Consider the following 26,642-nt stretch of genomic DNA (forward strand, 5'->3'; position numbering starts at 1 on the left):
TAAACAAATTAAAATATGGTATAAAAGAAATACGTTTTTCTAATTGTATTGTGTGAGCTTTTCGTAATGTCGCTCCAATATTTTACTTCTATAAATTTAGTCTAATAGTCGTTATAATATAAGCAAAAAAAATCAATTAGAATATGCAACTATCGTTCTTCCTTATTTCCCCTGTTTGTTTTACTGCCACCTGGTTGTGATGCGTTCACAGCGTATTTCGAGGAGCAGGTTTGCTTCGTGATGCTCGTCCCTAAAACACGTTAGCCGACTATCTGCAGATCAAGCAGACACGACGCAACAACTTTATTTCTTTATTTGGAGCTGTGTGAATGCACACTCTTTGTATTTGCTCCGTTTCTAAAACACGTTAGCCGACTATCTGCACATCAAGCAGACACGACGCAACAACTTTATTTCTTTATTTGGAGCTGTGTGAATGCACACTCTTTGTATTTGCTCCGTTTTGAACTCCACCGACTCCTCAGGGGAAATAATAATAATAATAATAATAATAGAGGTGTTTGTTTGTTAAATGGTTCATTGTGTTTATCAGTCTAGTCACAACTTTTTACATTTTTTCCTTTGGTCTATATCCAGATGTGTTTTCTGTTAATTAAATGTAAAAAAAAAAAAAAAAAATGAAAACAAACGGTCACGTTGCAGATTGTAAAGCTTGAAACGACGAGCTGAAGGAGGCTAAAATGTGCAGAACAGCGAAGAGGGACGAATCTCATCAGCAGGAGTGTAATTTAAAAAAATGTTAACAAATAACCTCTAAAATAGTGCTTGTTTAATTGTGTCAGTTGGTCGTCATCATCGTTGAGCGTCTTACAGGGTGTCGGTTTGAGGTTTGAGGGTTTGGAGGTTTGAGGTTTGGAGGTTTGAGAGTTTGGGGGTTTGAGGGTTTGGGGGTTTGGGGGTTTGAGGGTTTGGAGGTTTGAGGGTTTGGAGGTTTGAGGTTTGAGAGTTTGGGGGTTTGAGGGTTTGGGGGTTTGGAGGTTTGAGGGTTTGGGGGTTTGAGGGTTTGAGGGTTTGGGGGTTTGAGGTTTGGGGGTTTGAGGTTTGAGGTTTGGGGGTTTGAGGTTTGAGGTTTGAGGGTTTGAGGGTTTGGGGGTTTGAGGGTTTGAGGGTTTGGGGGTTTGAGGGTTTGGGGGTTTGAGGGTTTGAGGGTTTGGGGGTTTGAGGGTTTGAGGGTTTGGGGGTTTGAGGGTTTGGGGGTTTGAGGGTTTGGGGGTTTGAGGGTTTGAGGGTTTGGGGGTTTGAGGGTTTGAGGGTTTGGGGGTTTGAGGGTTTGGGGGTTTGAGGGTTTGGGGGTTTGGGGGTTTGAGGGTTTGGGGGTTTGAGGGTTTGGGGGTTTGAGGGTTTGGGGGTTTGAGGGTTTGAGGGTTTGGGGGTTTGAGGGTTTGGGGGTTTGGGGGTTTGAGGGTTTGGGGGTTTGAGGGTTTGGGGGTTTGAGGGTTTGAGGGTTTGGGGGTTTGAGGGTTTGGGGGTTTGAGGGTTTGGGGGTTTGAGGGTGGTCCTGTCTGCGCGACCAACAAACAGACAGAAAGAAGGTGGATTCTGAAATGTTGTAAACTCAGTAATTTGTACGGATGTATTTATGTAGACAAAAGCGTGTGTGTGTGCTTTCTTTTTAGAGTGTGTATTCATGAGAGAAAGTTCAACCTCATCTGTGTGAGAGCAGTGTGACCTTTTAGGGGGGAGGTGGGTGGGTGGGTGGGTGGATGGGAGTGTGTGTGGGGGGGGAGGGGGGTGGGAGGGGGGGGGGCGATGTGGAGAGCTTTCCTCTGGTGTGATGAGGGGATTCAGGGCCACTGGAGGGAGGACAGAAAGAGGGTGAGGGTGAAGGGGAGTTGGCTGGGACGTGGGGGGAAGGAAGAGGGAGTGGGGGGGGGGGGGTATCAGGGAGGTCCGCTTGGCCATGAAATTAAAAAGAAAATGCAACGCGATACAAGTAAAATAAACAGAGAGAGAAAGGCCTCCCTGGTTGGGTTTAAACAGCCGGGGTGATTATTGAATTGTGTTGATTGTTTCCTGGCTCCTTATCTTAAACAGAAGACGACCAGAAAACCAACTTTGTATAAACAATATAAACAACGAGAAAGCCAGTCTTTTATTATTATTCTTTTTTTATTTTTATTAGTGAATATCGATATCCGTATGTGTTCGCTGAAAAATGGTCGCGGGCAACGTTTGGTAATCGTCTTTAAATGAAATCCGACTCTACTAAACTCAACATGAACTCAGGAGTACTTTCGTACTCCCAAATTACAAATACGCAACGTAGGACTCGACTACTTTGGTCTAATTTCAAATATATCGTCTTTATGAAGTAAACTACTTGATTTTTTTTTCCTGAATCCGCAGTGACAGCTTTCATCCATCAGGTCCGAGGAAACGTGATTGATTCCACGACCGACGATGATAAACACTTTTGTAATTGAGCAGAACGGGATAATGATGTTCACCGTATTGGGTATTTCCTGTTCAACTCACTCCCTGACCTTTGACCCCCGAGCAGTCATTCCCATGCTCCCTGTGTGGTGCTGAGCACCCGCTGCTCCGGTGCGCACAAATCATACAAAAAAAAACAACTATATATGTATATATATATAAGCTGCACTTTCGCAATAAATGACGCAATCTTAAAAGAAAACAAAATTTCAGCAACTAATTAAGAATAATTTAGTTTGACAACGAGCGGACTGAGCTCATTGTAACTGAAGCTTTCCAGTCTGACATCAGAACAATGTTTTCTATTAGAATGAACTCATGAAAATGTGCACCGAAAAAAAAAAAAAAGGTGAAAGATTGTTCTCCATTTTTTCCTGAAAGCTAACCGAAGCCCTTCGCGGGGAGACGGTGCAGCTGAGTAGGAGGAGTTATGGAAAAGTTACCGTGGCTCCTACGTTAGGGAGCGCTTAATAACGGCTTAATAACACGATGATTGACATATTAAATCGGCAGCAAACCGAAGTGAAAGCTTAAGCGCGGTGAGGACTCGACACGGCCCCAGTGCATGCTGGTACTTCCCTGAAACGAAGCAGGATATTCCCCCATATTCCCCTGTGTTGTTACAACACCATTAAAACTGCCGGGCCGGCGATGCTGTAAGGTGACGAACAGGTGGTGGTTAACCCCCCCCCCCCCCCCCCCCCCCCATTATAAACTGAGGAGCGTTTCCAGTGGGCTGGAAAGAGTACGATGTAATGGTGCTCTGCTCCTTCTGGCAGCAGCAGTCGGCCTGAATTTATTCCCGAGCTGGCAGACGTGGAGCGGTCGAGCCGAGCAGTAAACTCTGACCACAACATGTTCTCATGGCTCGGCTCTGCATGTCTCACTTGTCTGCAACTTTCTTCTGTTTTTCCAACTCTAAGTTTCTTTCTTTTTTTTTTTTTTAATTTATGTGCCTGAACTTCACATGCACCTCTGCGCGTCGGGAGAGAGGGGAGGGGGGGGGGGGGTCTGACAGCTCTGGGGACGTGATTGACTCGTGTCATTTTCCCAGTCTGGTCCTTTTGGGTTACGCAGCTCCAACCGGGGATCTGGAAGGGAGGAGACCTGTTCAGGCATTTTAAGCTCCTTTATAGCGTCTGTTTCTACAACGTAACGACACGACACGAAGTTCAGGACACAAAAACGTCCGGTCGCCTCCATGATTTGAAGGAGGCACCTCCTTTAAATCAGGGTCGTCTGGCTGTTTTGTGAGATGTCATTTAATTGCTGTTGAGGCATCAAGTTGTGAATTCCAGGTCGTGGGCAGAATCCCCAAAACTAATGGTTAGACTCAAAAAACCATCTCCACAACCATTTGGTGGATTGGTCTTTAGAAGATCGGACAGACATTCGTGGTCCCCAGAGGATTCATCATAAATACTTATATTAAGTATATAATAGTGTTTTTGCTTGACGAGAAAGCTGATATTAAAAACATGACCGATTGATTTACAGACGTTCAATAATCTTTAGACCAGCATTCAAACTTTGGTTTTAAAATCGAGAGCTTCATTAGTTTTTTATGTAAAAAAAAAAAATAGTAATCTGCAAAGTAACAACGTGCATCAGCTGACAACAAAACAACAACTACGGACTTAAAATCACAACATTTTCTGGGATGTTGACTCGTACCTACGATAACGTTTCATTTCACGCGGTTCGTCCGCGTCGCAGCACGCCGACCATTTGTTCACACGTGTGCGTGAGACGGCTCCGTGGAGCTTTTCCTCTGCAGACTCTGGACTTGAAACCCGCCGCTGACGGCTGGCACATGTGACCGCGGCTCCGCCGCTTGCACCACGACACAAGAATTCACACTCGGCGTCCACCGAGCTTCGCCGTCGACAGCTGCGCTTTTAACAAGAGCTCCGAGATTCAATTACTGGCCCCGTTTTCTTACTCTGAAACCTCGTCAGCGGAGCCGCACAGGAAATTGCCTCTCGCAGTGTTAAGGTGGTAACTGGATTGCTGGACTCGGAGGAGGGGGAGGGGGGGGAGGTGGGGGGAGGAGGAGGGTATGCACATTGTTTCTTGTGTGTATTTGATTATGTTGTGGATTGTTGGCAGATTGCGTAATGGCAAGCTGCACTTTCTGCAAAACGCTCTGAGGTGGCGAGTGTTTTGTTGTTTTTGTCACTGGGGCATCGAGCGACACATTGTTGGCAGTTTGTACTGTAAAAGAAATGAGCACAAGAGAGTTTAAATCATATTCTTTCAGTTTCTGGCCTCCCTTTCTGAATCTTTTTTATTTATTTATTTTTCCTCATTCCTTGTCTCGCCGCCCGGCTGTAAGTCAGGCTGAAGTGGACCAGCTCCCACCGCTGTCACTCCTCTACCCCCCGAACACAACAACGGTCTGACGGCTCGAGTATTTGCACCAGCAGAACCTTGGCAGGCGGACCAGGACCCCGAATCACACTGAACATCTTTCAGTAACATTCGCATGGAAACCGAGTTGTCTTCAAACCTACGAAAATATTTTCTTCAGCTGGCGTTTCACTTTTATATGCCGGCTTGTTCCGACGACGTGGGACCATTTCCTGCTTTTGCCCTTTCGTTTGACTCGCTTGTAACTTTGGAGACGGAGCAGTCGGCTTGTTCTGTTCTGCCCGGAGCGCTGAGGTCTTTTAAAGCAAGTTCAAATAAAGTCTTCAAGTCAGGTCTCAACATTTTCAGGGCTACGATGTTTTTTCTCACCAGAAACTTCAAAAACAAAAAGACTATTGATTATTTATTACGTAAATCTTTTTTTTTGGCTGAGGTTGACTATGACGTCTGTGACTGGCGGCCTACGAATGGCGAATGACTTCAGTTTGCATTATTATAAAAAATAAGAATAAAACATAATTGCATAAAAGATTTGTTTGTGCTATCAGGTGGATCATCAGTCTCTTACTTCATCCATAAAAGATGCCAAGCTGTGCTGAGTCAGGTCCAACATGGTTTTCCAATCCAAGTCTTTTTTTTTTTTTTTTTAACTGTACTTTGGTAAACACTAAAACATTTCATGTTTGTTTTGAAGTTAATAATGAATTAGATTTAATAGCAACATTAATCTCCGCTGCAGCTTTCATTTGCCGTTTTTTTTTTTTTTCTTCCCCCTTTCAGCTTTGTGTGACGGCGCTGATTGTAAAACACTCCGGATTAAGTTGTCTTTTTTTTTTTTTTGTGCCCTAAATGTAAATATAAAAAAAATGTGCTGGGAATTCATTGGCATTACATCCAGCCTGGGAAAGTGCAGCAAGTTTTTGGAGCTCCTCGTGCGAGCGTCTGCATTTTAGCTGCTTTTTGACATTTTGTTGGAAATGGGCGCCGGTGTGAGTGAATGAAACTCTTTGGGCACACTTGGACTTTTCCGTGAGAGGGAAGTGCATCAAGTTATTGGTTTCCTTTTCCACTCACCTCACACACAGTTTGGCTGTGTCACTCCCGGGATAAGTGGAGAAGTGGATGTTTTATTCATTCATAATGTCTTATACAATATGTATTTTGTTCAGCCAGTTTAATGGAAGGAGACTTGCAACTGTGCAAGTTCTGATGTTTTTATTTCAGGCCGCAGAACATGGAGGAATAAACGCTTATGAACCGATAATGAATAGTTTGAAAACCCTTAAAGGTTGAACCACAAGTGACTCTCGAGGCTTTAGAGATTTGAACCACTTCGGTACTCAAAAAGAGTTATTTCATAATGTGTCACTACTATTTTTTTCTTCAAAGCTGAACATGGACTTCTTCTGCAGACGTGTCTGTGATAATCATCAGCGGACCGCCGCACCAGCACAGTGAAGACAGCGGCTTCGAAGCTTTCGCTTCCAGCGCACACATATCATGGTGTCAACGCACGAAGTCGGAGACGAGCTCTTCCCAGAACCATCCTGAAAAACAGAAGTGCCTTCAGTCTCTCTCTCCGGACCAAAATAAATAACCGAAGAACCTCAGCGAAGCACATTCCTTTCCCCGAAAACCAGCCTCCGCACTCCCCTGAACGCACCGCCGGGAGCCATCGAGCGGCCTGATGGAGTGTCGGGACGGGCTAATCGTGATCGCTGAGGTTAGACCTTCCTCTGGGATCAGGACGCTTCCCAGGCATCAATCACTACCCTTCATCACTCTCTCATCACACCGGCTGCTTCCAACTTCCTGGTTTCCTTCCTTCTTTGGTAAAACTGCAACATGAAAACTACGTGCTTTTCTTTTTTATTATTATTATTATTATTATTATTGTAGATTTTCCTACTTAGTGTTGTATTCCCACGGCATTGTGTAATTCTCTATAAACTGAATACAATAAATAAAATTTGTCCCACAGTCTGTTTCAGTTCTAACAGCCACAAAGACTTTTAAAAACTACATGGACATATTTTGTTTACCCAAATTTGCTAACCAGACATCCCAGTTTGAAATCCTTTTTGCAGCCCATCACTGCTGTTCTTGGTCTGAAAAGTGTCTTTTTCTAAAATAGAAATGATTGCCAATATTAAAGTTGTATTAAACTGAGGTTATATTGCTGTCAGGGCCTTAGACTGGCAACTTGCATATGACGTCGATATCGACGACCAAACTGAAATGCACTCACGCATGTGATTGAGTTTTGGTATAAACGTATGTGTAAATGAAACGGTGGGTTTAACAGGGTGGAGTTAAGATGGAGATAAACGTCACTGGTCACCATCTAGAGTCCACTAGAGGGCAGCGCAGAGAGCAAAGCACATCAACACAGCTTCGAGACTTTTTACATGATGTCAACGATAAACACGGCAACTTTCCAATATTATTTTTTTTAAGGAAAATTAGAAGAACACCGATTGACAAATTGCATTTTGCCAAACTCGGGCGTGTGATCGCTGCAGGACAAAACACGGCAATCGGCACCATCAAATTCCTACGTTCATACGCATTTGGTATCTCGCAGCGGTTAGTCCTTCTTTAACTCCGTCTACTCGTCTTCCTACACTTCTGTCTGCACTTTAACTTCCCACGTTGACAGCTGACGATATGTAATAAATTGCAGGGTGTGCTGGAGGAGCTGCTGTTATTGTTCGAGGGGCTGGTCTGTGCACGCCTCAGGGGCGACTATGAATACTGGGTTTTTGTGAATGACCTTATTGTATCTTAGAGGGTCTGAAACAAGCAGCACGATGAGAACGGCTTTGTGGAGGTGTTGCAAGTAATAGATATTAAAAAAAAAAAAGTGATTATTAATGGGCCATGAGTTAAAAGTTTTTTGTTTTTATTTATCTAAATCGCCTTTTAAATGTACCGAGGTACATACTTAAAGTAAAAAAAAAAATTAATACTGTTATGAAGAATAATGCAAAAAAAAAAGAGTCTCATTTCATTCAATTCTTACATGATAAATAAACTTTTGACATTTTGACACGTAGCCTCGTGTTTCAAATTCACGGTGTGTTTTTCTGACACCGGCATCAGCGAGCTTCGGCTTTAAATCCCCACAGAGGAGATGAAGTGACGCAGATCCTTCTATAACTATTCCAAAGTACAGAGTGAAAGCTGCAGTTATAAGGAATGAATGGACATTATGTGGAGAGCGTGTGAGGTCCAGTAACCGTGTATTATGGGGGCTGCTGTACTTCTCTTTGCCAACTGCACCCTACAGACATATTCCTGTACATTTATTGTACTCCACTGTGTTGACTGCAGTGTTTACAGAAAACTGAACCTTATTTTACAATGTGGACGTTGGCATTGTACCAAGTCTCAGCTTTTTACCCATAAACCTCTAAATCTCTCTCCTCTCCTCAGGCTGCCCACACAGTCATATTTCTTTTATTTTTTTTATGTCCATGACTCAGGTTAGAGACCTTAGATAAATACAGCACACGACTCAGGACATTTTAAATGGATTTGAGCTGAGAAACCATCCACTCATCAATAGCTGCGATCGCTAATGAGGGTTGAGTTTAAATCACGTCGGTTGTTGGTTGTAGGTTTTGACCAGGCCTCAACTTTATATTCACCGTACAGGCGAGAGAGCTTAAAAACGGTGTGTTTCTGAACATTTCAAACTATTTCTTAAATAACTTTAAGAACTTTAACGAAGTCACAAAACCCCTTTACGTCAAGGCCTGAGGGGACCTAAAAGTGAAAAAAGGACAATGACACAACATTTCAATTTAAAGTAAAAATGTTCATTAAATCGTTTTTATATATATATAATTTTACTGAGAAATTGAAATAAACGTTGTTTACCAGTAACTATTGTAACCATGGTGGAGTTATGGTATTAGATGTTAAAGGTCCCATATTATATAAATTCAAATCTCCATGTCTTTTCTGATTACGTAGCAGGTCAGGACTGTGCCGTTTGGTCTTCGGCAAGTTTGCGATGTCACAAACTCTAGCTACGTCGCTGATATCAATGCACAATGGTTTTTGATACTTAAAACCACACAAATACATTATTATGGAAATGAATATGCAAATAAAGACCAGAAAAGTTTCAAATATGGGACCTTTAAGAGCTTTAATGTTGATGAAGGCTTGTCACATGGTTTTGGTGTGTCGAGAGACGCAGGAACAAAGAATCTTGAGTTGAATTTGGTCTGAATCTGATAAATTTACTTCATGAGGTATTAAAATCAACATACGGTCGGTTAATGTAGTTATTATCTTGTGAATTTTGGACAAACAGGTATTTGTGCCACTCTGCATTGGTAATTAGACCGACCGACAGCCTACATACAGGTCGAAAAAATAACTCAATATATCGGCTTCTCTCTCTCTCTCTCTCTCTCTCTCTCTCTCTCTCTCTTGCCCTCTCTCTCTCTCCCTCTCTCTCCCTCTCTTTTGCCCTCTCTCTCTCTTTCTCCCTCTCTCTCTCCCCCAATAAATGTCAGAGCAGCGATGGGAAACAGCCGGTTAATTTACAGTGTAATATCTGTTCTTTACACATCCAAAGTAAACACGCTCTGAATTTTTTATTGGAACGTTACCTCAGGTTTTTTATTTATTTTGTTGCCCTGCAAGCTATTTTAACGCGGCTGCTTGAGGGAAAAAAATAAAAAATAAGCGGCCTTTTCCATTAAAAAACTACAACACATTCCCTATTATTGGCTGGAAGTGAATCGGGCATTATGGGGCTGGTGGAATGAATGGAGCTTTGATTGGTTTTAACTGAATACATGAGGTCCTGGTCAAACCAACGATGAGTTCCCCTGTTGGAGCGCGACCAAGAATGAAGTTATGGGCTCTCGCTGTGAGAATGAGAAGTATACGTGAGAGGAGGAGGAATGAATGACCTTGGATGAATAGAAAAATACTTCCAGATAACGGCTTCATTATTGTTGGGAATTAACCGCTTCTTCCCTTTATTAGAGCTCATAATCATTAAGGCTTGTTATTCTGCTTCATCTGGACCAATCAGCATCCAGCAGCGACGTCACACATTGGTTGGTGAATGATCTGAGCAGGAAGTGACCATATTTGGACGCGCACTTACAGTTTGATGTTTTCAATCATAATCTACTGCAAACTGCGAGATCATTAACAAACACTGAACATCACTCGAAGGTCAATGAGGTTGTTTGTATGTTAAAATACATTCTCAGAAGTTAATATCAGAAATCCTTTGTTAAGTAAAACCTCTTTTCATGTCTACAGGTTACATCATGAAACCAAATTTATCCTGTTTTTTAATCTCAACGCTTCGACTTCTTTCAAGCTGCAAATCACAAAATCTCTGCTTACTTTTAAGGCCAAAGTTTTGTTTAGTTAGGAGGTTACATCCAGACCTGGCTTTGACTTGGGAGACTTGGGAGGCACCTCGTCTGCACACACACACACACACACACACACACACACACACACACACACACACACACACACAAAGTGTTTTTATCTGCTTCGGGAAAACAAACCCGTGAGCCGAGCTGAAAACCTGCCAACCGCGCAGCTTCTGCTTGAGTAACGCACCTCGTCAGGACTTAACATGTTCGACGGTAAACGCACTTTTAATACGAGATTAGTGACGATAAAACAAAAAGCCACTGACGGGAAAATCTCACTTCATTTATTCTGCAGCTCCTGTAAGAAAAGTTTAACTTCAGACGGCCGGACCGCGGCTGTCCACCGTCGGTCCACCGAGGACGAGACATGTAATTAGCAGATGCTGCCGACAGAAACAGGTCGGTTTAAGAGCCACCGGGGACATTTCACACGGCCGACCGTAACTCATCTTAATTCAGCCTCCGAGACCTGGAGGACAGCGGAGATAACTTCTACTGCACACACACACACACACACACACACACACACACACACACACACACACACACACACACACACACAGCTGTAACATGTTGTTGAGCTCTCAGTCTCAACCACTGCAGGTCCGGCTGGGCGACAGACATCCACCCACGCAGGGCGACACAAACACAAACTTGTACACGTGTACTGGAATGATTCACGCAAAATTACTACGAGTAAAAAACAAAACAAAAACATTAAATGCACATTTATTTTATTTTTTTTATTCCTGCAGTGAATTGGTGGAGTGGACGGACCGCTTCTTCGGCCCCGATCTCCCCAGATGGTGTGTGACCTGACAAATAGGGGCTTTCTGGAGGTCCGGGGGGGGGGGGGGTCAGCTGCTGAGTGTGGGTGGTATGACTTATCCACTGCAGGCTGATATCACAGCAGAGATAACTGAAAAGGGCACAACTGATGCAACAATGAGCGCACACATTTATTTTTTTACACATTTATAAAACGGGACGTCTTCTCGGTGCTGCAGACATTTTTTTTTTTTTTTTTACAAGATGCTTTTCTCTACTTTGAAACATGTAAAATCACTGAAGATGCTGATGAATCCGTTTTGTTATCAGCTGTTTTCCCCCGTTTAACAGATGCATTCTTATTATGTAATGATTGGGTTTATTTATTGTGCAAAAATACAAAATAAAGAAGCACCTACAATTCTGTTAAATCCTGATGCACAAGTCTCCCGACTGACCTTTGACCTTTGGAGGAAAACAACACCGCGTTTAGGGTTCAGTAACACATGCAAAACTTAAAACCATCAATTTCAAAACTCAGACTGGTGCAAAGATGATTCATATATTCAGCACATGTTCAACAGGTTGCAAAAATCAGGTCCTCCTGAAACTAAGTCAAGATTTTAAACTAATTTCTGAAGATGCTTTTTCTGTGAATAAAAAAAAAAATGTAATACAAGTCTTGGTGAAAATCTGATGATAAAACGAACCAGTTGCAAATATTTGACTAATCTTTTGTTATTTCATAAATAGGGTCATAAGAACTCATTTGAACATTATCCATCATTGTTTCTTCACTCAGACTAAAACCAATTGTCTCTATTTGTAATGTCTTCAGTAAAAACTGAAGTGGTGTGAGGAGGCTCTTGGTTGGTTTCAGAGGACCGTGAGGTCTTCCTTCCTTTGTCGAGTCCTGCTGAAGACTTTTGTTCCTGAAACTCACTAATTAGAAAAACGACCGAAAAATAAAAAACAAAACATTTCCAAAACGAGGCAAAAATGATGAACCCTAAGTCGTGTGGAGGATCTTAACGTGGACATTTATCCCGACTGACTCCTGATCAAAAACACTTCCATCTCCTTATTGAACAACGATTTCCCCTTAAATATCTACAGAGTGAACTCAGACCATCGAGATCTGCTACGTGTTTTGAACAAAGCCTCAGATTCTTCTACATCCAGTAATAAACGAACAAACGCGTCACTTCATTCTCACCGAGTGCAGTTTGGTAAAACGTTGGCCACACCGAGACCGATGGAAACGTGCCTCCGACCTCCAGCCGTCTCCGTGAGATGGTTTTGTAACTCTGACCCCCTCCGGTGGACGGGAATGTTTCCCCAGCTGTTGGTGCTTTCCCTCGTCCTCTCCTAACTGCAGACGTAGTGGGATTAATCTCATGAAGAAACAATTAACAATCTTCTCGTTGTCAGCAGCGACAGCCCGTCGTTTTCTGGATGGATTAACTTGGAAACGACATTTGACTCTCGCGGCCTCCGATTAGTCCAGCTTCCGTTTCCATGGTGACAATATGTCATCTAAATATTTACTGACGCGGCGACCAGCAGTGACGTCACCCGTTGGTCTGTGAACGTTATGAAGCCTGACTGCACCACAGGCCTGTCAATCAAACAGACACGCCCCCAAAAACAGGTCTTCTTGAATCTTCTTTTCTAATGAATGAGGGATTATTTTCAGATGGACCTCCAGAAAACTAATAAGAAGGAGTGACTTTAGCTAACAACACCGAGATAACTGATGGACACATTTTATTCACTTTGGATTTGATGAGAGAAGTTGAATGGGAGTCTATGGAGCCGGAGGCTTTTTGGAGCCGACCTCTAGTGGCACTCGCTGGTATTGCAGCTGAAGACACTTCTGGATCAGAACCATTTTACAGACCTGAAGCTACAAACTCTTTTATATCCAGTCTGAGTTTACTATGTGTATGTGGATTTTGACTTAATGATTCGGTCATACTACAGTTTAGCTTGTTAAAAAAAAAAAAAAAAAAAAAAAAAAAAATGCTCATGTTTTAAGTCAAAAATGAATGTATTATTAAATGTAATATTATATAATATTGTTATACCTCAACAAGTTACCAGAAGCCTTTTCATAACACAAGAAGTCTGTCTCCTCTACAAGTCTTTTCTTTGCCTCTCTGGTTGTCTCCTTTCCAACTTTCCTTCTGTCCAGTTGCTCCCCGGTGACGGACATTACCGCGTGAATGACACCATCCTCCGATAATGTGCTGCTCGTACGAAATATCGGAGAGCTGGAACGTCATCTGAAACCGAAAACTCAAAACATCTGCAAGTTGAAATTCTTTCACGACTGTTTCCTGCGGCAACTTTCCAAGGTGAAAAACGATACTGTGGTAAAACCACTCGGCTAAATCCTGTAATAGCTACTAAGAATATCTTCGAAGCTCGCCGCAGCATCCGTACCGGTAGTCGGTTAGCGGCTGTGTGTTTTCTCAGTTGGCCTGTGAGGGCGACTGGATCAGCAGTTTGGAGCATTAACCACTAACGCCGGCTGGGAGCACCGCCGATGCCCAGCTGTCCACCGGTGATCGCAGGAAAATTCACATTTGACGTGCACGGCCACCGGGGCAGAACGCTTATCTGGCTTACATGTGTATAAATAAACCGGAAAGCTTACTGATGGGATGAAGTGGCAAAAAATAAAAGCTGACACGGCTGCAAATGCAGAAAGAAATTCAGTAACTCAAAAGTAAATTTCTGAGTGAAATCGATGCTCACGCAAAACGCCCAATAAACACCGAAAGGCTCATTTGCAGGTTGAAAAATGTTTAACTGAAATTAATGATCAACTACTGTCGTCATAATTTCTTCCTAAAAAGTTCAATCGCTCGTTAAATTACCTTTTTTAATTATAAAGTTAAAGGTTTGACGTTACTGTACTTAATGCAGTAAAAACATAAAACCACACAGTAAATTTCCATGATTTTTTACAGTGTATCTTGTCGCTGCATCTTGCTGCGTTGCTCTATTTAAACCTGATATTTAAACCTGATATTTAAACCTGATATTTAAACCTGATATTTAAACCTGATATTTAAACCTGATATTTAAACCTGATATTTAAACCTGATATTTAAACCTGATTAGGTTTCTGTGAACTGCTGGACGACATCTTGGTATTTTTGTTTGCTGCACGTCCGTCACCGGAGAGGTTATCGGGTCGAGACGGAGTCGCCGGGGGCAACGGGGGGATAAATTCTGTCTCGTTTTTGTTGGGACCGGAAAACAACCGCGTGTTTACTTTGAGACGTCTTTTCGATGAGACGGACACACTTGGCAAAAAAAAAAAAAAAAACAGGACGACGTCCACAAGCTACACGCCGGCGTGGCAGATTTATGCGTCTCACGTCGGCCGCCGTCTCCGTGGTTTCTTCCAACGGTAGAAGCGATTAGTGTCGACGTTTGTTTTTGCGTCGACATTCCAAAGTTGACAAGTTCTTTCCCTCGAAACTGAAAATGCGATGGCCGTGTGTGTGTGTGTGTGTGTGTGTGTGTGTGTGTGTGTGTGCGTGTGCGTGCGTGTGCGTGTGCGTGTGCATGCGCGTGTGCGTGCGTCCCGACGGTTTTCCCACGCTACCTTTTGCTTTCACGGTTGCCTGCGACGTTTAAAAATCTGTCGGGCGCGCGCACCTTTCACACGTGTTCGACAGTTTGCGTCCTCTCCGGCGAACTGGAAAAACAACACGGTTGCTAAGCGACGGGGTCTGGCATGGCGAGAGTCGCAGCTTCACGCTGGTTTTTTTGTTTTTTTTTGTGGACTCAGCAACATGAACCGAAATGTGGAACACAACTGCAAAACTCTGCGCTGAGTCGGCCTCATGCAACGGGCAGTTATAGTCTGGACAGTCTGAGATGCCAATTCTGTACTCGTCATGCTTCTCCTGGACTAAATTATGGATTTTAATTTAGCCTATTTATTAAAAATAAGTCACTAAAGAGTCTCGTCATCGATGCAGACTGCTGCATTTGACTATTTATTCATTAAATATGGTCGATGTGGGTTTTTCTTTCTGTCCCTGGAAGTGAATTCTGATTTCTTTTATGTATATAAAGATGATGCAACGAGTAGCTCTGATTCACTATATTTTCCTTTAAAATAAACAGTTTTGGTCAATTTTAAGTCCCGGTCTGATATTTGAATCTTTAATAATTAACGAGTTCAACTGAGTTTTAACGAGAGAGAATTTGGCGGCAAAATTTACAGAACGGTCGACTTCTCTGCAGGTCTAATGGTGCGTTCATGAGCAACGGGAAAGTGGGAAAGTTCAGCCTCCTCTGAATGGGACAAAACACCCGCACAGGAAACCCAGGTTGTGATGATGTCTCTTTTTGTCTGTTTTGCAGGAGCTGGAAGTGGACAAATAAAAATAAAAAAATAAAATAAAAAACGTGAAACTCGCTGCTGATCTGGTCAGAAAACCTGCAGAATATTTTCCAGCTACAAGTCACGAGATGTTTTTGGGATTCATCCTGTATTTGTAGTTGGAGACTCGACCATCAGCTGGATGACGTGAAACATCCTTTTCGAGTCGCGCCTGTTCCCGTGACGACACTTTGTGTTTTTCCGCGGCGTCGATCACACCGGTGCGTGTCTCTCCTCGGCGGGAGGCGTCAGCCTCCGTGTGCACGCCGTATCCGTGGCGGCTTTGTCTTGCTGACAGGAGGAAACGGCGTGACAAAACAGCGAGGAGATTGGCGGCGCGGCGCGGCACCCCCCCCCCCCCAACCCTCCAGGCGCTCTGCTTGACGCTGAACACATCGCTGGATGCTTTAAATTCCTCGGCCTAGAAGAACTGTCTGCCGTGATGTTTCCTCCTGAAGCTCGTTCTGTTGTCTGGAATAACGTCTGAGGTGGTTTTTTTGTCATATGGGGGGGGGGGGGAGAAGAGGTAAGGGGGGGGGGGGGTTTCAAATAGGTGAAATGAAGGGTGTGCAGCAGAGAAACGTACATCTCACATACTTCGACACTTTATTTCCACAGACCACTTTCTTTCTCCTGCAAGCACAACACACACACACACACACACACACAACACACACAACACACACACAACACACAACACACACACACACACACACACACAGATTCCTGATTCATTTATTTTTTTACCTTTTTGCTCGCTGCCGTCCAATTACACTCTCACAAATCTGAAAGTTGAGCCATCAGACCTGCCTACAGGTCAGATCAAGCAGATGGCGAGTTGCTCGGCATAAAAGGGCACGAAACTGAATCTGAGGGGGCACCTGCGCCTCGGAGGAGGCCGCGCCTCCTTGAAAACCAACACCGTCTCTTCAACACGTGACCAGGAAGACCGGCGCGCTAACGGAGCCTCCTGACAATGGAACCGAACCGGGAGGGATCAGCTCCACCTCTCGCTCCTTTCAGGATCATGAATGAGGTCGTTGTGGAGTTTGGTCGTGGAGGAAGGACAACATCTGGACGGACGCAGGTAAAGTGAGCTGTATGAATATTTTAGAAGAGTACAGTGCAGACAAAGAGATGCTTTTGACCTCTGCAGTGACATTTTAATGATAATACAAGTTAAACTACATAAAAGGATTTTGAATTTGTTTTTAGCCCTTTCTATAATTTAACTTGTTTTTTTTTGTCTACATTCCTGATGTTTCTTACTTCTAACATAACGTTTACAATTTCAAGAGGCGTTCGACGCCTAAACTTTTATCTCAAACTAGTTTTTAAACCTTAAAGCTTTTCTATTTTGGCCTCCATGTGTCCACAAACCATCCCATAATTAATTAATTCATGTTTGACACACGTGCGGGAAGGTTAGCGGGTAAATTATGCGTCCCGGTCATTCAGCGCGAGCCCCTTCAGAGGACAAACCTCCGGCTTTGGTCCTTATTCTGTCCGCAGATTTGCAAAAGACACAGTCCCATATGTGTCATTGTGTGCTGGATTAGACCTGCATCCATTCAGCTGAACCCTGAGAGGACTCCCCCGTCTCCCTCCCCCCCCGCCCCCCACACCCTCCCTCCTCCCCGCCATTGGAAGCAAACCAATTAGAATCAATTGGCTGTATTCTCTGGGCTGATTAGCATACATGCTCCACTCGCGGGGGCTTTGACGGTTATTGAAGCCGTCCAGTTGGAGTGCCGTCGTCACCTCGATAACCGCGGACGATGATCATAATAATGAGGACTAATGAGCCCGGTTTGAAACCGGCGAAACGTACGAGCGGGCCGTGAATCTACGCGTGAAGGAAAATGGATGTTTTAGGAGGATTTGCTTTCAACGGATGAGAAGGAGTCCAGATTTGAGGGGGTGAAAATTAAAGAAACCAGGAAGAATGCCAAGTGCTGTAAAAACTTATATGAATGTTCTCCGAATCTCAGAAGAAAAGAGTTAAGTTTCAATGTTTTTAGTCAATTCTGTTAAATCATTTGTATTTTATTCATGAAAGGCAAATGTCGACTCTAAATGCTGTTAGTGTGCTACGGTATATGTTCAGTGCCCGCTACACTTTATGATTTGTTCTGCTGCGTTGCCTTAATGAATTCATTTTATTCTTACACATTATTTTTCCAGCTTCAGATAAATATATTGGGATTGTAACATTAAAACAAAAGCAATTACTGAGTCAATTAATGAGGTTTTACTGAATAATTATTAAACTGTTGTTCCCAGATATGCATGTTCCACCATTGAGAATACAAATAATAGACAAAACATATTTAAAAGAAGGAAGTTTGTCCACTTATAGCTCCATACTTCACATTTAACAGAATCTTTTGGTTGATGGAAGTCTGTTCTCCAATGTGACTATTTAAGTATTTTAAGATCGAGTAAGTTTGACCTGAAAGAACTAATCAATATGCAGATCAATATCCCGTCACAGTAAATACTCCACTTGAAGTGTTAAACCACATTTTACGATGCAGATGGAGGAAATAATGATGCATTCATTAAAAACCATCACGGACGACAACTTTGAGCAACGATTCTGATTCTGAGTTCGTCTTTGTGTTGTTGTTTTTGGGTGTTTTTTGGGGGGGGAATTGAAACCACTTTTATTTCCTGCAGCTACGGATAAATGTCATTAAATGCTAAACTGCCAAAGGGGTATTAACTGGAAGACCAACAACAACAATGACTCGCTAATTAAAAGACAATATTGCTTCCAATGAATACAAAAATGTGTCAATAACACACTAATCATCTAAATAAGGAGCCTTCAAATTTAGGGGGCTCTGTGCCGGCTGATAATGTGGATCCGGTGGCCTCTGGCAGTGAACTGCAGGCATAATGAGTCACGGGAGTCCTCAGAGGATAGACCGATGGATGCTCGCCAGCCGATCTTCATTAGCAGCCATCCAGCTGAAACATCTGTCACTGGAGAGGCTTGGCAGCGTCCCGCGGCAATTAGTGAGGCGCTCGCAACAGGTCGGCGCCGGAAGAGACAAACGGGACGCGAGCGGAGCCGAAGGCGCGAAGCGGAGCGACGATTCAGCCGACGAGCGCCAAAGCTCGGGAACTCAAAAGAAAAAGAGCCGATATGCTCGACGAGCATCTTAACGTACAAAAAAACATGAAACCGTCAGCTTAGACGCCGGAAAACCTGTAGGTGGACACGCCTCCTGATTGGTTCGCTGTTGTGATCCCTGACTGTGGTTCTGCTCATGTTTGTGTTGATGTTTTTATATTTATATTTGTAAATATGTTGTATGGCAGCTGTTGCTGCGATCCTAAACATTGAGGGCTGTTCTCCCATTAAAAACAAGCCAATCGGTTATAGAATATAACTACGACTTATTGTGATATTTTATCATAAATACTCGTAATTGACAAACAAAAAAGCACTTTAAATACCTGTAAACAGGAAACAGAATAATGTATTATCTTTAACTCTGGTTTGAAGAACAACAGCAGTGAGAGTTGAGTTGACCCCCCCACCCCCACCTCCTCCATCACAGGCTGCAGCACACACAAAGAAGCAGTGGAGCGGGACAAGAGGGCAACTTCAGACCACAAATCCCCACCGAATACCATCACCAGCACCTGAATCTCACACTGAAGCGCACACACACACACACACACACACACACACACACACACACACACACACACTTAAAGAGCTCTTTAACGACCCGGTGTGGAGTGCCACATACCTGAGCTGAAAGTAAAATGGATGTCAGGATCAACCAGGGAGGCTTCAAGCTCTGAGAGTCGCTCTAATGGATGTCATCATCAGGTCAAAAGCATGTTTGGTTAAAGAATCTCGAGTGTGTGTGTGTGTGTGTGTGTGTGTGTGTGTGTGTGTGTGTGTGTGTGTGTGTGTTTTTTCAGCTTGTTCAGTTATACAACAGTCAAAATAATTAGTCAGAGAATGAGAAAGCGTCGACATCACTCTTCCACCTCCTGAGAGTTGAACTTGTAATAAAATGTTGCTTTTAGTCACATAAAAATAATAATAATAGTAAATTAGGTATCTATTTTTTCCTATAAGTAGCATCAGTGTCTGAAAAATGTTTCGGATGCAGAAGTGTCTTCAGCTGCAATACCAGCGAGTGCCACTAGAGGTCGGCTCCAAAAAGCCTCCGGCTCCATAGACTCCCATTCAACTTCTCTCATCAAATCCAAAGTGAATAAAATGTGTCCATCAGTTATCTCGGTGTTGTTAGCTAAAGTCACTCCTTCTTATTAGTTTTCTGGAGGTCCATCTGAAAATAATCCCTCATTCATTAGAAAAGAAGATTCAAGAAGACCTGTTTTTGGGGGCGTGTCTGTTTGATTGACAGGTCTGTGGTACAGTCAGGTTACAGCTATCGGTGGGCGGGACGTAGTATCGTCAGGTTTAGTTAATCAAACTCTTGTTAATGTCTTCTGATGAGCCACCAGTGAACACACTGAAAAATGTTCAATTATTAATTACGATAACCTAGAATTTCAACTAAATAAGTGGTATAGTTTCATATGTCAGGATGTAGCCACAGTTTGTCTCATTAAAGTTTATAAACAATTCATGTTCTGATGAAGTCTGCATGAAGTCTTATGTTTAATGTTTAATGTGAATTCTGATTGACAAAATATAATTTGAATATTTTCCACATTGCAATTTAGAGTTAAAAAGTGGACAGAAAACATGTAAAAGTCCCATTTTAAACTCATATTATTGATCATTTCCATCTGCAGTTCACTCTGAAATAAACACACATTTCCTGTGGAAGTGCCCCCCCCCGTCAACTCCATCTCCTTTCTCAGTTCAACATCTGATGCAGGTCGAACAATAAGCACACAACGCACAATACTGCACATTAAAACCAGACAGCCCCCCCCCACACCCCCCGCCCCCCCAACAGTAGCCTGCTTGTCCTCCTCCTGTGTTTACATGCTGGCTTCCTGTGTCCCAGTTAATCAGTGGGATCTGGGTGTCTGCCTGCCACAACACTGGAAAGAAGGAATAGACTAAACTCCTGCAGGAGGTGAGCCCCTTTGTGTTATTCATAATCACAGTCCTGCAATAACAAACTACTGGCCCGGATTATACAAAGAGGCCAGACGAGCCGCTCATTATCTGCAGCGCAGCGGCGGGAAGCAAAGCCACCGCACGCCGGAAATACGTCTTCTTCACCTTCGTCCACTTTCTCTCCAAATCAGGGATGTTTTGAAGAAGAGCCGCCGAGTTTCCTGCACTTTTTATTTATTTATTTTGTTAAAAGGCCGTCCTGGTAGATCTGCCCGTCTTTCTCACACCGGCACCTCTGAATGGCAAAATATTCTCCAGATAATCTCCTGAAACTCTCGTGTGTGTCCGCCGCCGATCTTAATTCATGTCAAATCGTTTCCTCCGTCGCCGATTTATCAGGCAGATTGGGGAAAAAAATAATAATGTGATCGTGGCTTTGGGGCAGAGCTGAGATTTGTCTTGCAGATTCCACAGCTGATTATTCAGCGAGGAGGAGGAGGAGGAGGAGGAGGTCAGGGCGTGTGCTGGCTTGTCTGCCTTCGCTAAACTGTGACATTTTTTTTTTGCCGTTTGTCTCTTCCTTGTGTACGAATGTGTGCATCTCGATAAGAATCTCCCATCATTCCTGCCGTTGTTTATTTGAGATGAAGGCTTCCTGTGTGTGTGTGTGTGTGTGTGTGTGTGTGTGTGTGTGTGTGTGTGTGTGTGTGTGTGTGTGTGTGTGTGGCTGTTGTTTGATTTGAAATCAGAGATAAGAATATCTTGAGAAAGATGTCTTCGTGTTTTCCGCCACCAAAGTCTTCCTTAGTTTGTTTTTTTAGCCCTGAAAATCTTGTTTTCTCAAAAACAATTGGCCTTTTCTTCAATCTTTTTTTTTTCAGTACAGATTTGTTAACTGAACTGAAAGTTTATAATTTGATTGGCTCAAATTGACTCGATTCTGTTTTAGATGTTTTTTTCCCCCCAGAAACACAACAGCAGTGATATACCTGTTTCAAAATGGAAAGACATGACACTTCCCTTTCATTAAACTTCAACATACTTTTACATGCAGTGGAATATTTTTTAATCTAAATCATGAGATAGTCGATGAGCACTAATACAGGAACACACACACACACACACACACACACACACACACACACATAGGAGAATCACACTCCCTCTAAAGCTGTGTTGGTGCTAAATTCTCCTGCAGTAAAAATGTCATGAGTCAGTCAGCGAATGAATGCATCTCTATACATCGGCCCCTCCCTTTCCTGTCCACGTTCCACTTCCTGTGTGCGACCTCTGCATCTCCTGACGCCCAGCTGATCTCCAACTTCCACCTCCAAAAAATGAAAACCATTTTTTTATTTTTTTTTATTTAGGTTGACTTAAACTCACCCGGCAGATTTATGTGAGGAATCCAGTGGGCTGAGTTCAGGAAGCCGATTAGATCAACAAGTGGGGGGGGATAACACACACACACACACACACACACACACACACACACACACACACACACACGCTCACAGTGGGGTTATACACACACTTAACACACAACATGCATGTTCACACGTACAGGAAACACTAAACCACAAATACCTACACAACGACAGATATATATTTACACACATACACAAACATGCGGAGGAAAGCCGTGTACACAAGAAGAGCATTCACACACACACACACACACACACACACACACACACACACACACACACACACACACACACACACACACACACACACACACACAGGCAGAGCCTATGAGACCTGATGAAGACAAGTGTTCTATCAACAAGTCCAACTCCGGTATCGTTTCCTTCCTGAGGTTCACCGCAAACATTACAGGCCTGCTGGCTCCACTCACTACATGGCAGGGTTGCCAGGTTGGTGGGAGGCAGGGGGGGGGGTCTGAATACCTCCCCCCTTCCACTCCCCCCCGGGTGGCGTGGGAAACACACACACACACACACACAGGTTACTGAATAACATGACTGCAGCTCATGCAGCGAGGCCGGACGCACTCGCAGGAAAAACACACAAAGACACAACATGCCGTCACAGGAGCCCGAAACGTGCGGCGATGCGGCCGGTGAACATCCACAACGCAGTCGGAGGGAAAACCCAGAGACGGGTGGGGTGGGGGGCGCGGGGGTGGAGGGGGGTGGGGGGAGGGGGGCTGTGAGGAGATTAGTTTATCATCCAGGGCGATGACAGATCCCGCTGATGTGTGACCACAAAGCAAACAAAGCATCGATCTCCCGGCTGCAGGAGAGGCATGACGGAGGAGGAGGAGGAGGAGGAGAGGGGGGGGAGGAGAGGGGGGAGGAGGAGGGGGGGGGGGGGTGAAGAGTTCTACATGTGAAGGTCTAAACACTGGAGTGGAAACACACTCGACTCTGGAAAAGGCCTGAGAGGGGGGGTTATTCATCAGAGAGGGGCAGCTGGGGAAATTCAGTTGTTTCCACTTGGAGAGTGAGTGTGTGTGTGTGTGTGTGTGTGTGTGTGTGTGTGTGTGTGTGTATCAGGAGGTTCAGGATATCCTGTCCTGCGATGTCAGTAAACTGAACTGATGTTCATGAACCTTCTTGAACGTCACTCCACCCGTCTGAGACACTCGCGGGCCTTAAAACCGACACACCCTTGGAAAAGCCTTCCAGAGGCATCTCTGCTATTTGCAACGATGAAGAGATTAATTTTGGGGGCTCAGACGCTTGAGAATGAACACTTTCAAGTTTCAGGTGAGGAGCTGAAGTAGATTTCAGGATTCAGGATCTTATTCACTAAAGATCGGAGCGTGTAGAAGAAGAAAATACTAAATCTAGATGTTTATGAAACCGTGTCGTCTATACATGCATGTTTCCATACGTCACCCGGTGCCCGGATTCCTGCATGTGTTACGCGGTGTGTGTGTGTGTGTGTGTGTGTGTGTGTGTGTGTGTGCGTGTCCCCCCTCCTTCCCCCGACACGTCGCCGTGGTGAAAGCCACTCTTCAGCGCGCGGCAGCTGTTCGACATTTCCTGCGTATTAGATGTCGAGCGGTGGCTATTGCTCATTTGCTGAGTGCATTATTAACAGATGGACTTCCCGCTTGGCTCTAATATTGGGAAATGGGAGAAATGCAGAGAGCGCTGTGGACACACACACACACACACACACACACACACACACACACACACACAGCTGCTGCTGCTGCTCAGGAGATGAGTGTGTGTGGATATTTATTGCTCAGTGCACCCTCTGTTTGTGTGTGTGTGTGTGTGTGTGTGTGCATGCCTCTAGACATATGACAGCATATCAGGCTTTTGTGTGTGTGTGTGTGTGTGTGTGTGTGTGTGTGTGTGTGTGTGTGTGTGTGTGTGTCAGAGTAATGCTGCCTGTGTGGCCCAGCTATGTGGTGAAGAATTCCCCTTTGACCTTCTCCGCGCTTCATTTATTCACGAGGCGATTTGATTACCAGTAAATGCAACGCTGTCGACACCGCTCGCTCCGTCGTGACAGATTTCACGGAGATAAAGGGACATTTCACCGGTTTCAATTACGCGATAACGAGTGGAGTAATCACTCTGACGTTTCCTCTGGTGGAATAAAAGAAGACGCTCTCGTCGTTTCTTCTACGTTGGACCGATTTGTACTTTTTCTACTGGACGACAGCATCTGGCCAAATGTCCAAATATCAGTAATGTAACATACTTCTTAATATCCATAAATACTGAGCAGCAGTTACCTGGTAGCAAAGAAACCACATCTTCCTTCACGTCAGGTGATGTCGACTGCAGCACAGCAGGGATCCTTTTGCATCATAAAGAGAAACACAGATTTACAGCACAGCACCATTTCATATCCAACTATAGTGCAGTTTAGACCCGGCTGGATGAAATCTACAATTTGACTTCCTGTTGATATTAACATTGTGCGTAAATCAATAGAAACCGACGGCTTCCAGGAACGCTAGTAAACTACATCAGAGACCGTTGAGTTATAGTTTTGGAAGTAGATTGGTTAAAACCACCGGTACGCTCCCTTTAATCTTAACACAGAAGGTTTTTTAGATGTTTTTTTCTTGGGGTTGTTACGGTCCATTACCGACATTATACCGTACCAGTATCCAGCTCTCCTCTCTTTGCCTTCCTGAAACTTAAACCTGGAACGGTTCCTGGCAAACAGCGACTCATTACAGCCTCTTCTTCTCTTCACCGTCCTACGTACTCCCCGCTGGCTGTTTGTCAGCCGGGTATGTAAACTCAACCCAGAACTTCCTGCCATTTCTAAACTCATCGAAGGAGGACATAAACCAGGCGACTTCCTGTGTACCTCGGGCGACTTGCGATGGCACAGGAAGTCCGCCGACGCCAGGTTTACCCGAAGTGTCTCCTGCCATCCCGACGCCCATTAGTCACCTCGGCCGGCGGTGGAGACCAACACCTTCTGATTATTCCTTCAAAACAAACAGCGCAGGAGGTTTTTAGAAAAAGGTTTCTCAAACCGTGATGCCAACTTCTGGACCTTTAAATCACTGAATACTAACTGCTGCTTTTGTAATCATACTGTGAAGACACTCATTTATTAGTTTTATGTAACCGACAGTGGTGCAAGACGTATTTTGATGATTTAATGCCTTTAAAATACCAAAACTACAAAGAAAAAGTAATACTCCTTTACAAGTAAAAGTCCTGAAAGTACAGAAGTATTCGGGGGAAAAATGAAAGTTAAAAGCGGAGGTTTGGTTCCTGCTGACTGAAGCATCAGTGTGTGAGCAGCCGGTTGTAGCTGCTGCAGGTGGAGCTGGTCTGAACTTTATCTACAGTTTACGTCCAGGGACAGCAGATAAATCTTCGTGGGAGAGGAGAGAAGAGGCGGCACGTCGGCCGTGATTCATGTAAACTCACTGCAGATGTTCACTTGGTAATTTGGTAAACTAAAAAAAGTACCAGAGTGTGTACAAAAAACAACAACAACATGTTTACCACAGTGCAGACTTAAAAAACTAAAAAAGAAAAGCCTCCTGTACTGCATGTTCTGCTCCGACTGCCAAAACTCTTTGTACTTCATATTTCTGAGTGCAGATCAGTCGCCATGTTTGATTGTCCAACTGCATCGACATGCCAAAACAAAAAAAGTTACATAACCGGTAAGGTACAGTGTTTTATCATTCGCTGCCATCTACATAAACAGATTCAGGAGACCTAATGTGTCTCATGGCCTGTTGGCACGGCGACAGCGGTGCCAGGATAATAACTAACTGAATGGCGGTCTGGGCCCGGCGCTTGGCTGAGCTGTGGTTAGTGAGCCTGGACTCCGGTGCCAGCGGTCCTCTCGCTGTCCAGACCGGCTGCCAAATCACAGCCCTCTTTGGACAAATGGAGCGTGACACGAGGATCCGTCTCCGGGAGCGCGGTGGCGCCGGGCGACCGACTCCCACCGGGGCCCGGCCCATCTCCGGCCCGTCTCCGGCCCGTCTCCGGCTCACGCACGGCCGTCAGCTGGACACTTAACACGTGGATCCCGACCACATGTTGTGGTGTCTGACCTCCGACATGCTGTTTCTGTATCTGCGTGTGAACCTACAGACGCTGTTGTGAATTCCTGCCGTGGTTCCAAATCATGAGGAGCGAGATCGGCCAATCAGAAGGATGCGCCGACTGTTTTTGGTTTTTTTCTTATTCATTTTTTGAGTTTTATTTAAAATAAATCGGAAAAATATTTGTTACATAAATGTACATTGGATCAGTTAGGGACAATTTCCCCCACTGTGCAAAAATATTTATTAATATATATATATATATATATATATATATATATATATATATATATATAGATAGATACTAATATTAATTCATCCAGTGAAATGAGCACCAGGTTAAAATGCAGACAGAAATCACCAACTCGTGCCAAAAGGAGTGAAATAAAAAGTGTGCGTGCTTTTATTTAGCCTTCTTATGTGTGTAATTCATAAGTGAAGATGAATTGAAACCTTCATCACTGCAGGTGCAAATCAAAATGAATGAAAATAGAAAGATGTCTCGATGTAGGACGAGGACACCGACGTAAATCTGTAAATATAATTCATTTTGATTTCATTTGGGGATCTCTTGGGTTATTTTTGGCAAGAAGAGTTCTTTATTCAGGGAAATATCATGAAAAAAAAATACATTGCGTCTCAAGTTACTTCATT

The 26,642-nt window shown here is 43.9% G+C and overlaps 1 protein-coding gene across 1 annotated transcript; it reads right to left on the bottom strand.

Moving 5' to 3' along the window:
* Positions 1-828: 828 nt before the first annotated feature.
* Positions 829-24,848, bottom strand: LOC138214077 (proteoglycan 4-like). The gene is made up of 2 exons (XM_069175446.1): positions 24,782-24,848; positions 829-1,523 (listed from the first exon to the last, which is right to left on the bottom strand). Exons 1-2 carry the CDS (start codon positions 24,846-24,848, stop codon positions 829-831), a joined length of 762 nt encoding a protein of 253 aa, XP_069031547.1.
* Between the last annotated feature and the right edge of the window lie 1,794 nt (positions 24,849-26,642).

Source organism: Embiotoca jacksoni, unplaced genomic scaffold, assembly GCF_022577435.1.
Source record: "Embiotoca jacksoni isolate LCO1_2020_lvr unplaced genomic scaffold, fEmbJac1.0.p SCAF_67, whole genome shotgun sequence".
Taxonomy (NCBI): Eukaryota; Metazoa; Chordata; class Actinopteri; family Embiotocidae; genus Embiotoca; species Embiotoca jacksoni.